This window comes from Microcebus murinus, chromosome 14 (assembly GCF_040939455.1).
Source record: "Microcebus murinus isolate Inina chromosome 14, M.murinus_Inina_mat1.0, whole genome shotgun sequence".
Classification (NCBI taxonomy): Eukaryota; Metazoa; Chordata; class Mammalia; order Primates; family Cheirogaleidae; genus Microcebus; species Microcebus murinus.
The window spans coordinates 46,927,965-46,940,559 of NC_134117.1; the positions used below are offsets into that span (position 1 = coordinate 46,927,965).

Genomic DNA, 12,595 nt, shown 5'->3' on the forward strand with positions numbered 1-12,595 from the left:
CTCCACCTCTACTATAAATAGAAAGAAATTAGCTGGACAACTAAAAATATATAGAAAAAATTAGCTTGGCCTGGTGGCACATGCTTGTAGTCCCAACTACTCGGGAGGCTGAGGCAGGAGGATCGCCTGAGCCCAGAAATTTGAGGTTGTTGTGAGCTAGGCTGACGCCACGGCACTATAGCCCAGGCAACTGAGTGAGACTGTCTCAAAAAAAAAAGGTGGTTTTAAAAACTCCCATGTTCACTGTAGCATTATAAGCAAAAGCCAAGAGGTGAAAGCAACCCAAGTGTCCACTGACAGATAAATCCTATCACATGCCACAACATGGATGAACCTCAAGGACATTGCCAGTAACAAATGAATAAATATTGTATGATTTCCACTCATATGAAATCTAAAGTACTCAAAATTATAGAAACAGGAAGTAGAAAGGTAGTTGCCAAAAGCTGGGGGAAGGGAGATTTACTGTTTAATAAATATAGTTTCAATTTTACAAGATGAAAAATTCTAAAGACCTGCTGCACAACAATGTAAAAAGTGTTCTGACAAAGGCTTCGCTATATTGCTCAGGCTGCTCTTGAACTCCTGGCCTCAAGTGATTTTCCCGCCTCGGCCTCCCAAAGTGCTAGGATTACAGGCATGAGCCACTGTGCCTGGACACAAAATAGTAAGGTTTTTGATATACATTATCAAATCACTTTTTAAAAACAAATTATTGGCTAGGCACAGTGGCTCACACCTATAGTCCCAGCTACTTGGAGACTGAGGCAGAAGGATCACTGGAGCCTAGGAATTTGAGGTTGTAGTGAGCTATGATCATGCCACTGCATTCCCACTGCATTCCAGACCAGGTAACAGAGACCCTGTCTCAACAAAAAAATCAAACAAACACCCTTGATTTAATATAAATTTTAACCCAGAAATTTCACCTCTAGAAATTTAGCTAAGAAAAATAATTATGGATATATACAAGAAACCTAATTTATAATAAATAAATATTATAGTTTGACTACTTTAAACTAACTCTATAAATAGGCTTTTCTGAGATTTCCACTTTCACTGCTGAGGTTACTAAGCACATGGAAAAATAATTAATAGAAAATGACCTAAAAATATGAGATATTAAAAAAGCACTTAACCACATGGACTAATATACATACATTGATATGTGGCACACCACAGTGTAAACTTACCCTCCTTAACGAAGCTTCAGCATTAACTGTGTTTTCTGGGTGAACCCACTTAGAAGAAGGCAAACCAAGTCCCGAGTATGCATGTGTTCCATTTGGATACTGCCAAATAATTGGATATAGTCCAAGCTGATTATATGAAGCAGAAGGATGAGCTTGTCCAAGAAGATGAGGTGACTGGTGCTGTAGTAACTGTTGCTGTTGCTGGTGTGCTAGTGCTAAGTGGCTCAAGCTGCTGGCATGAGCACTCTCTAGTCGTGGGTGGCCACCAAGTAAAGAGGCAGTAGGCACTCCAGGTAACACAGTGGGAAGTAAATGAGGGTGATGAACAGCATGGTGTGGCCCGCTAGTCAGAGGGTGAGTGTTAATGGTAGGTAATGGTGTTTGACTAGATGATCCAGCAAGTAAGTGGGGTGAAGGAGTTAAGGCAGGGTGATGGGTACCTGGATTCAAACAGGTTCTATGGGATGAGGAATGAAGAGGAAAAGGATGCTGGCTTAAGAAAGGTGAAATGTGATTAGCTCCTGTTTCTGACCCAATAAGTGCAGGATCTCTGTAAACTGTGAAATGCTCATTTTTATCAATGATTAGAGGGCTCTTTGTAGTTTCCAATGTACTGCCTCTAGTAGGAACTGGATGAAAACTGCATCTTGATAACTCATGTTCTATCTTACTTGCCAATCTTCTTTCACCAGTGGTTTGGCTGTTACCATAAGTGGTCTTAGACTTTACAGAATCAGGAGAATGGGTTATTTTGGGTTTAACAACTTCAGGTGAGGGATTGGATTTTGTCTTATGAGCCTCTACTGCTGAAGTATTAAGTTTAGATTTTATAGTCTCTGGAGGCGGACTTCGCTTATGCACCTTATCTTCCATGACAGAAACTGTACTTAAAGATGACATGTAAGAGATATATTGGTTTTTCTCTTTTTCCATATTCAGGTGATCATTTCCTGAAGAAGCATTTGTAACACTTGACTGGGTTAAGTCCACTTTAACTACATCACTGACCCAGCTCTGATCAGAATCTTGTTTTGCTGTTTCTGAGTATTTTGCATTTGCAATTGATTTTGAATCACTAATGTTAGGATCCATTTTCTGAAGTGTCTGAAGGCCAAAGGTACTTGAGTTTTCCTGAGCCACCTTTTCTGAATTAGTGTCATTTGTAATATCAATAACACATTTTGGTGTAGGTGGTCTGGATACAAACTTCTCCTTTGGTAATAATTCCACTGTATGTGTTTTATCCATATTGCATTCCTGAGGAAGTGAATCATTAGGATTATGATCAGAAAGTGTGACCTGTTCTGATGAATGGATAATCATTTTTTCTTGAAGCTGAGTATCAACAGACTTCCACTTCTCTGCTTCTTCATGTTTATCTTCCTGTATTTGATCCCAGGGAGGCTGACTATCTAACATTGTCTCTTCTCCTGCCTTCTCATTATTCTGGGATTTTCCTTCTTCTCCATTTATCTTTGAAGTATTTTTATTTTTCAATTCATTCTCTGGCTTCTGCTCTGAAGAATTATCTATTATTCTCTTATTTGAATTTTCTGAGTCACTGCTCTCAGAAAAGTCTGAAACATTGTCAGTTCGAAGTCTTTTCATATTTAGTTTCTTTTCATCCTCCTCAGGTTTCCTTCTTTTATTCATCAAGTGTTTGTTTTTACCTTTAGGATTTTCTGTAGTATTAAAAGAAAAGAACAGTCTTATTTTTCATAATCAATACTAAATAAACATACTTAAAATATATTTTTGTTCTCATTTCCCTAAAAAAAAACAGAAGCGGGTCTTACCTCGTGATATGTAATCGTATTTTTCTTCCTTCATCTTCTCTTCATCTGGTATACTGCTATCTGAGCCCTTCCTCTTATTTGGACGAATATTTCTTTGTTGCTGTTGCTGGTGTATATTCTGTTTTGGTACAGCAGCTTGGGAATTCATTGCTGGTCTGGGACTATTTGCTTGTGCACGTGTATAATGACCCTAAAAATAACCAATTAACAATGATTGTTTACTACCTCGTTCTAAGTAGCCTAAGGAAAAATATTTTACAAAAATGTACCCCTATTAACATACATACGTGAACAGCGTTGATATTTTGATTGGCACGAGACCTGCGACGTGATGTAATGCCAATATTTTCACCTTTTAACAAAGAGTGAACAACATCATCTAGAAAGGTCATTTGAACCATAGAAGGATCGACATTCTGTGGTTCTAGTACCTAATCCATGACACAAAACAAAAACAAAAATTAAAGCCAATGAGCTAACCAATGTGCTATTTGGTACAATTTCTTCACTTAGCAGAGATATTTACCAATCAGTTGGGATCCTTACTTTATAAGATACTATCAGACTTACAATCATCTATTCTAATCACTAATGATAAAATTACCTTTTTAATCTTCTGAAACTGTTTCAGTTGCTAACCAAGAATTAAAAGCAAAAATATCCACTGTAAGTTCACCTTGAAAAACAAGGATAAGAATTAATTAAGACTACAGATGCCAACAGGCAGTGATACTATAAAAAAAAAAAGTATGGATGCCAAGTTATAATATGTATTTTAAAAATATGAAGTAATTTCCAAAAAGCAGCTCTAAGATAAAATTAAAAGGTAGAATCCAGGAAGAAGAAAAAAGACAAAAATTGTGCAAATTTTTAAAGAAAACTATTATAAAAATTCAAGGCAATATTGTCGCCTTTTAAGGAAAAAATACAATTTACTTAGCATTTTGACTAAAATTTTAACCAAAGTATTTGAATTGTTTATAAAAGGGCTCTATTGGATACACTTCAGAATCTAATCAGGCACAAAGGTGTAAATATCTCTGTTTTCCACAAAAACAAAAAAGTGGACATTTAAAAGTGAACATTTTTTTTTTCCACATTTCAAGACTTGCCATAAAACTTAAGTGAGCATACCACGGCTGAAATTTGATGTGAGAACTAAGTGTGCATTAAAAGTTTTCATTAGTGAAAAGAAACCATTTGGGAAATACTTTTATTATTAGAGAGACAGAACTGAGACTTCGAGAAAGAAAATTTTAGCTAACCTAAGGATTAAAAAAAAAAAGACGACTAATCAATTAAGAGAGTCTAATGCCTCTATTTCAGGGATTGATTTTATTAGTGTTGAAATAAACCTGGCATCACTATCTCCCTGTGACCTGAAATGACCTCCATGTAACATCAGTTGCATTTAAATTTATTACAATTATATAACTAAAAATCCTAAAGATTGAACATATTTAGTATCAAACTCGTGATGCATTTTTTTTTGGCATGGACTATATGAACTATAAAAATCTCTACAAAAATATTAGTTGAACTATTTACCTGATCATTCATAACGATCATGGTGCGGGTGAAGAGATCATGATGAGTAATTATGCCAGTAAACCACTGGGTGGCAGAGTCTTGTCTATACACTCTCACTCTGTATCCATTTAAGGAATAAGGACCTTTAAAAGAAACACAAGAAATAGGGATATCTCAAATGGAGACATTTTCCTTTAAGAACTACCTTTTAAGAGAAACATGAGCTATTTGATAGATGAATAATATCATACCCAAATATCAGTTTTTAAAAAAGTGTTTTAGAAGACAAGTAAATATCCTTTGGAACAGATCATTCTGAAGTTATTATTACACGACATACTAGACATACATATTTCCTGATTCAATGGAGATGAAATAGTTTTATGCTTCTGGGATCATGAGTTAATAAGCAAACAGTACAAAATGTAAAGTTATAATGGTCTAGAATATAGTGAGGTTATACAGCTACCTTAGTAAGAGTGGGGTAGATGACTACATGGTTGAAATGGAAAGTTCCTAGGTAACCAGGAACTTGATGTCTAAGTCTTTTAGATGCCAAAATGTTACCATAAGCAGCGAAATTTTGAACCCTCTGAGACAGCTAGAAAAAAATGCTAAAAGTCTTAGAACATGAAGAGATTGATAATTGAATTTATAAAGATAGCACTAAGAATTTTTTACAAGAAATATGGTGTACTTTTGGGTAAAATGCACTTTACTTTTTCAAAGGTTATCTATATCCTTATACATAGACAGCTTTTAGAAAATGAGCAAAGTTTCAATATTAAATGATACATATCTGTGTATATTCAAATATACCTAATAAAAAAAAATGACTCCATGGAAGAGGATAATGGAGATGAAAATTATTTTCAATTCATAGGTACTAAAATGATCAAGTACTTTAAAGTTTAACAAGAACTGTGAAGTGAAAAAACTCCTGTACCTTAGTAACAGTATTATACATAAACAATTTACAAAGTGCTTTCAAAACTTCCATGTGCTTATTTAATCCTTTCTAACTTTAGTATTGTTATGCCTTTTATAAAAATGAAGAAAGTGAGATTGATAGACTAAGTAAATGTTTAAATCAAAGAGCTGGGACTGAATTTATATTTCTGATTCCTAGGCTGATGTTCTTTCTTCTACAGTTATAATAGATTGATTCAATATACCAAATTAACGGTTCAATACATATCTGCCAGTTTAAAAAAAACTTATGCCAATATCAGCCTAAAATATACAAATTATTTAACACATCTATAAAAGTATTTATTACCTATCTCCTGGAAATTAATACATTCATCTAGAGAAAAATGAAGATGTTGACTGGTTATAATTTAAAGGAGGTGATAGGTAAACACTATTTACTAGCCATAATCCATTATACAAACTTCAGTCTTTTCCAACTATGGACAGATTAAGATTCCATATTATTTGTTCTAAATAATATAGAAAACGCTTATAGAATAACTCCAAATATGATCGATTTTCCATTCCCACTAACAAACCATCTATACTGCTTGTTCCTCACACAATTCTGCCTAGAATGGATAGGGACTATACTGCCTGCACTTTTTCTCCTCTAAGTATACAACACAGAAACAAAACTAAAAATCAGCCTAGTTTCTTCGACAAATAAATTGTAAGGAAAGGAGGGCAGGGGGAAGAGTGATGAAGGGGACATACCAAACTATCACAATGCATAGACTATTAGACTTTTGATTTTTAAAAAGCAAAACCTAGGCCAGGCGCGGTGGCTCACGCCTGTAATCCTAGCTCTCTGGGACGCCGAGGCAGGCGGATTGCTTGAGGTCAGGAGTTCAAAACCAGCCTGAACAAGAGCGAGACCCCGTCTCTACTATAAATAGAAAGAAATTAATTGGCCAACTAATATATAAAGAAAAAATTAGCCGAGCCTGGTGGCGCATGCCTGTAGTCCCAGCTACTCGGAGGCTGAGGCAGGAGGATCGCCTGAGCCCAGGAGTTTGAGGTTGCTGTGAGTTAGGCTGACGCCATGGCACTCACTCTAGCCTGGGCAACAAAGTGAGACTCTGTCTCAAAAAAAAAAAAAAAAAAAAGCCTGTTTGAATCATTTACGACACAAATGGAAATTTGAACCAACTATCCAGTATTTGATATTAAGGAACTATTAATTCTTTGGCATAATAGTGGTGTGACAGCTTTGTTTAAAAAATTAATACAAAGAGGTGAAGTCTAAAACTTGATATACATAAAAGGGGATATGGATAGGGCAGAATCAGGCAAGGATTAATAGTTGTTGGGGGAGGGAGATAGAAAGATGGAAGTTCACTGAAATATTCTATTTGTATGTATGTTTGAAATTCTCCATAGTAAAGTTTAAAGAATATTTAGCTTAAGAAGAATTTACTAAGTAAATGATCTGCTCCTGTACATAACCCTATAAAGCAATAGTCACAACTATTGAGATTATCTATTAATGCTTAATGGCATGGAAGTTGAGGGTTGAGATAAATACAGGAATTTAACAAACTTTCATTCTTAAAAATGTTCAGCAACATATCACCAGTTTATGCCATACCATCTTAATTTCAATTCGATGTCACAAAAAGCTTGTATTTATAATATATGATTGCACTGATAGAAAAGGGAATTGCTAAGAATTATAAAACCTCACCAGTTTGAGGGTCATATGTGGTAGATAAACCTGTAACTTAGTAAACAAGGGAAACAAAACTAAGACTGGTAAACTGCTGAAAAAAGTGCACTGAAAAAGTCCACTTTTTTCTGATACTAACAACATTCTTCAAAGGTAATCGATCATGGCTTTGGGCAGCCCTCTACTGAAAACAATGCTTCTTTCTCTGACTAGCACATTCCATAATATGAATTTTTTTCTATCAACAAAGCACTTGGGTGACTATAACTTTATGCTAGGCATGTTAGCTCAAATAAGTTAGTAAACTAGTGAAATTAGAAACTATTGAAATTATAATTCTGCTATTATTTTCCCTGGACCATATATAACTCAAAATATTAGACTAAATCTTGATTTATATTGCAAATAATTGAACAACCAAAGACAAATATAATAAGTTGCCTAGATCCAAAAAAATTAATGCATAACTTCAAAATAGTTACCTTGCATAAAAATCTCCTGAACCTTTTGTTCCTTTACCCAGACTTTCACTTCCTCATGAAGCTGCGGGTTGTCCCTGAGAACTGGGTTTAGGCTGTCTATGTCGTCCTAGAATTATAGATTAAAAGAAAGGACCATGTTATGCTCTCCTAACATTAATGTTACCGACTTTCTCTCTTATATGTTCTAAGGACTGAAGAAAATTCCTTGATCTAAATATATGCAAAAACATATTAGGAAATTATAGTTCATTAGCAACTGTGTAACAAAGAGAATAAGAAATTAATCCATGGTAAGATTTGACCCTTGGCAACAATGTCCTAAAGTCAAAATTTGAAATTTTGTAATGGGTTTCTAATTATTTAAGTATGGCTTTATTCAAGTGAGCTTTTTAAGAGTTTTACTATTAGAAGTAATAATATACAAACCAAATAGCATCACGTCATCTTAGGTTGGTGGCAAAAGAATTGAGTTGACTATTTTACTGACTCTCTCTATACACACACACATACACACACGCGCACGCACACACACATATATGAAAACACACACACAAGTTACCAACCCCTAATACCTAAAACATCAGAGTTTGAAACTCCTAGTCCTTATTTTGTCCTGATTTAAATGTCATCAAATTCTGTTTTACTGAATCTTATACATGACCAGTAACTTCACTGCTGAGTTTTATTTTTTTAAGCCAGCGTCAAAGCATCAAGGCAATTAAAATTACATTATTGATGGTATTATCCTCATAACAGGGTAGATCTAGACACAGAAACAACCGGTTCTCTCTCCTTGGAGATGTGAATCACACAGTCACATGGTTTCCCACAATCTGCTGGTCCCCCGCTGGACTCTTTGACATTGTGTTCTCTCTCTCTCAAAGCACCTCTGCTGCTCCTGCATTTGAGATCATCGGCAGGAGCCCTAGAGTAGCTGGGAAGAACAACAAAGCAGCACTGTCAATTGGCGGCTATTTTAAAAGTGGACTGGCAGATCATGGAAACCAGTGAATAAAAAGGAGCTAAATGAAGGGAATTACAACTCGTGAATAAAAATAATTTGGTAACTTGGAAAAACCAAAAGGTGGCTTAAGTGTACAAAGAAGGAGCCTATAATCAAGTAGGTCATACTTCACTATTTTGCTCCAAAGTCTATCTAAGTAAAGCTTTTTCTTCTCATCTTATCACTGCTTGAAGGCACAATTCCAAATTTTTAGAATAATAATTGTGGTAAATACATTCTATCTTATAACTAGCGAAACCCAAAAGGCAGAAGGGCCTTTAATAAAGTTATTATGTTCCTTGGAAAATACATAGAAATGCTATTTTACAACAGAAGGAAATTATTAGAATGAAAAAGTATTGTACAAAAAATAGGAAAAGATCTGTTATTTGGGGGGAGAAAAAAGTCCATTAATATATCTTTCTTTTTGTAAAGAATCTTCCTAGCAATTCCTTTTTCTCTATCCCTCTTTAAGAATACACTGTACACTTAGTTAACCTTATGATTTTAGGATTAGACGACATCATTAAAACTGCTATCAGACTCTAATCCTTTCAATGCATTCGAGCTGGCAGTCTATGACAAACAGAATACAGAAAACTATATTCTAAGGAAAACCATTTTACCATTTTCAGCTCTGGCAGCTATATGTTCTTATAAAATATGTCTCACTTTAGCTTCCATACATACTCATCCATATATCCATTCCATACACAGGGAGCTATAAACTGCTTTCTTTTTTCCTCTTTTTTTTTTTTTTTTTTGCGAGAAGACTCTCACTATGTCACCTGGGCTAGAGTGCCTCAGCCTAGCTCACAGCAAAATCAAACTCCTGGGCTCAAGTGATCCTTTTGCTGTGGCCACCCAAGTAGCTGGGACTACTAGCATGTACCACCACACCTGGCTAACTTTTACTATTTTTAGTACAGATGGGGTCTCATTCTTGCTCAGGCTAGTCTCAAACTCCTAAGCTCAAGTGATCTTTTTGCCTTGGCCTCCCAAGTAGCTGGGACTACTAGCATACATCACTACACTTGGCTAATTTTTACTATTTTTAGTACAGATGGGGTCTCACTCTTGCGAAGGCTGGTCTCAAACTCCTGAGCTCAAGTGATCCTCCCCGCTTGGGCCTCCCAGAGTGCTAGGATTATAGGTGTGAGCCACCTTGCCTAGCCTATAAACCTCTTTCAAAGCAGCACTGCCAATACCTCACAGATAGGTAGGGTCTATAAATCAGTTGCCTATGTTGAAATTTTACAGTTTATATTTGTATTTGGATACAAAATACAAAAATTTGTATTGGGATACAAAATTTATTTGTTCAACATTTATCTATATTTTATTTATTCAATAAGTTAAAATCATAGGCCATGCTTCCAAGATCATCTTCTCAACAATGAACCCTTAATTTTCTAGAAGAAAAAGCATTACCAATAAAAACTGATATGAGTCCCTTTTACCAGTGTGTCCTTTTTATATAAGTTCAAATTATTGTTTGAACTTCGTATCAATTTCTCCATCTATAAAGCAGAGTTACTAATATCTGCCTCTTTCTATCTTAATGTTTTTATAAAATTTTTCCTTTTTTTCTTTTTGAGACAGAGTATCACTTTGTTGCCCAGGCTAGAGTGAGTGCCATGGCATCAGCCTAGCTCACAGCAACCTCAAACTCCTGGGCTCAAGTGATCCTCCTTGAGCTTTTTGAGTAGCTGGGACTACAGGTATGGGCCACCATGCCCAGCTAATTTTTTCTATATATTTTTAGTTGGCCAATTAATTTCTTTCTATTTTAGTAGAGACAGGGTCTCCCTCTTGCTCAGGCTGATCTTGAACTCCTGGCCTTGAGTGATCCTTGCGCCTCAGTTTCCCAGAGTGCTAGGATTACAGGCATGAGCCACCGCGCCTGGCTCTTATAATTTTTTAAGTACTGAAATTAGGTTTCTTAAAACACCCACTTCTGAATTATCCATACTACTAAATAACATGACTTAGTTAATTAAAACCCACTACAAATATCCCAAAATACTACCTGATTAATGATAGGCATTGCTGTTACTGAGTTAATTCTCCCCTTTCTCTATGTACAGGGCTTTGGAAGTTATAGGGATTTCTGTTATCTCATCATTCCTATTTTAAGGAGGCTCACAAAGGTTAAATGAGCAAATCTTATAACAGAACCAAATAAAGATATTTTTTCTGTTTATTGACTTGAACAATTTTTTGAAGGTGCTAAATATCAGATTAAGGCAATAAGGCTGACAAAAAAAATTAAAGATCTGCATGCAATTAGAAACTAACTATGAACATTCACTATCTTTCATAGAATTTAAAAAGAAAGTGTATCTTGAGCTTGCATGGGATTAAAAAATCTTTTAACTGCACAGTACTTTATTTTCATACTTTAAAGACAGGAACCTTAAGTAGTTACTCATATACAGTTTTTATCTTGAATACCTAAGGGTTTTCTTTTTAATTTCTCAAAAATAGGTCACTCAGATAAGTGAAGGAACAGCACCCTCTATGAACTTCTCCTCCTCCGAAAACTATATCCTATTCAAACTGCTAGTTATAACCTCCAGCAAATGACAAATGGAAAAAAATCAGTTCAGCAAGATCTGCTTTATTAGAAACTTACATAGAAAAAAAGAAAAAGTTCAAAAAAATACCTTATATGAGGTTGTAGACTATATTGTTCACCTCTGTGTTATTCCTCATTTTGCAAAGACATATTACCTTTAATTGAACATTAGTGGGATGCCTTAATAACACATAAAAATAGTTAACATGATTGTGCATTTTCTATGGCAGAAACTGTGCTGGGTGCTTTTGATTGACAGAGTTTTAATTTTATAACAACTTTGTGAGCTGAAATTATTATACCTTTTTTACATATTATGTCCACACAGGTCCATGCTTATAATCAGGAAGTGATAAAGAGAGCTGGTATTTGAACCTCGTTCTATGACTCAGAGCTCAGGATCTTTTCCCCTCTATTTCTCAGCGGAGCACAACCAAAAGGAATGAACAATAGAACGCTTACTATCCTTGCCTTTCAAAATCTGACACACTTCTTTACATTGTATGTAAGTGGTGAAAGATTTGTCTTATAAAGTCAGGATGAGTCAAAAGCAAAGAACTGAACGACAATGAGTGCAAGGTATCTTTCTAAAACTTCTACTGGTTATGTTAAATTCCATATGTACCAAGTGTCGAACACTCATCAAAGAGGGGAGACAGAGGGTGGTAAACTCATGCAATCTCATAATTAGAAAGCATAAAAGACTCACACCTGTAATCCTAGCACTCTGGGAGGCCAAGGTGAGAGGACTGCTTGAAGTCGGGAGTTCAAGATTAGCCTGAACAAGAGCTATATCCCATTCTCTACTAAAAATAGAAAAAATTAGCCAGGCATGGTGGCACATGCCTATAGTCTCAGCTACTCTGGAGGCTGAGGCAGGGAGGATGGCTTGAGCCCAGGAGTTGGAGGTTGCAGTAAACTATGATGACTCCACTGCACTCTAGTTCGGGCAACAGAGCAAGGCTCTGTTGTCTCACCAAAAAAGAAAAGGAAGGTAATTTGACCATCTCTGTATGGGGAGATTAAATCAATCAATAATAACATTCCATAATCATTTTAACAATTGGGGTGGAGTGTTGGAAAGAGGAGAGAGGCTGCAATAGGCAGACAAATATATAATAATTCTTAACTTCTCCACTTGCCCCAAGGGCTGATTACACGATACTCCGAAGGAGAAAACGATTAGGTTTGACTGTGGAGGAAGAAAAGTGTCGCCATATACTCATGAAATTGTCTCCACATGCTACTGGGAGAAGTTAGCTTTTCTACTACATAAGGTTAATGCTATGGGTTTTTTTGTTTGTTTTTTGTTTCTGAGACAGAGTTTCGCTGTTGCCAGGGCTAACTCACAGCAACCTCAAACTCTTGGGCT

At 35.7% G+C, this 12,595-nt stretch overlaps 1 protein-coding gene across 4 annotated transcripts in view; it reads right to left on the reverse strand.

Annotated features, from left to right (window-relative positions):
* JMJD1C (jumonji domain containing 1C) overlaps positions 1–12,595 on the reverse strand; it is a 329,744-nt gene that overhangs the window by 43,156 nt on the left and 273,993 nt on the right. For 3 of the 4 annotated variants that reach the window (XM_076010029.1, XM_012762734.3, XM_076010028.1), the window contains 5 exons: positions 7,643–7,748; positions 4,538–4,662; positions 3,277–3,420; positions 2,990–3,179; positions 1,194–2,875 (listed from right to left, as the gene is read on the reverse strand). In XM_076010029.1, the coding sequence (XP_075866144.1) occupies positions 1,194–2,875; positions 2,990–3,179; positions 3,277–3,420; positions 4,538–4,662; positions 7,643–7,649 (2,148 nt within the window). In that variant the 5' untranslated portion in view covers positions 7,650–7,748. Of the gene's footprint in view, positions 1–1,193; positions 2,876–2,989; positions 3,180–3,276; positions 3,421–4,537; positions 4,663–7,642; positions 7,749–8,370; positions 8,573–12,595 lie in introns of those variants that run through there. The other variant, XM_012762732.2, reaches the window with a different exon arrangement.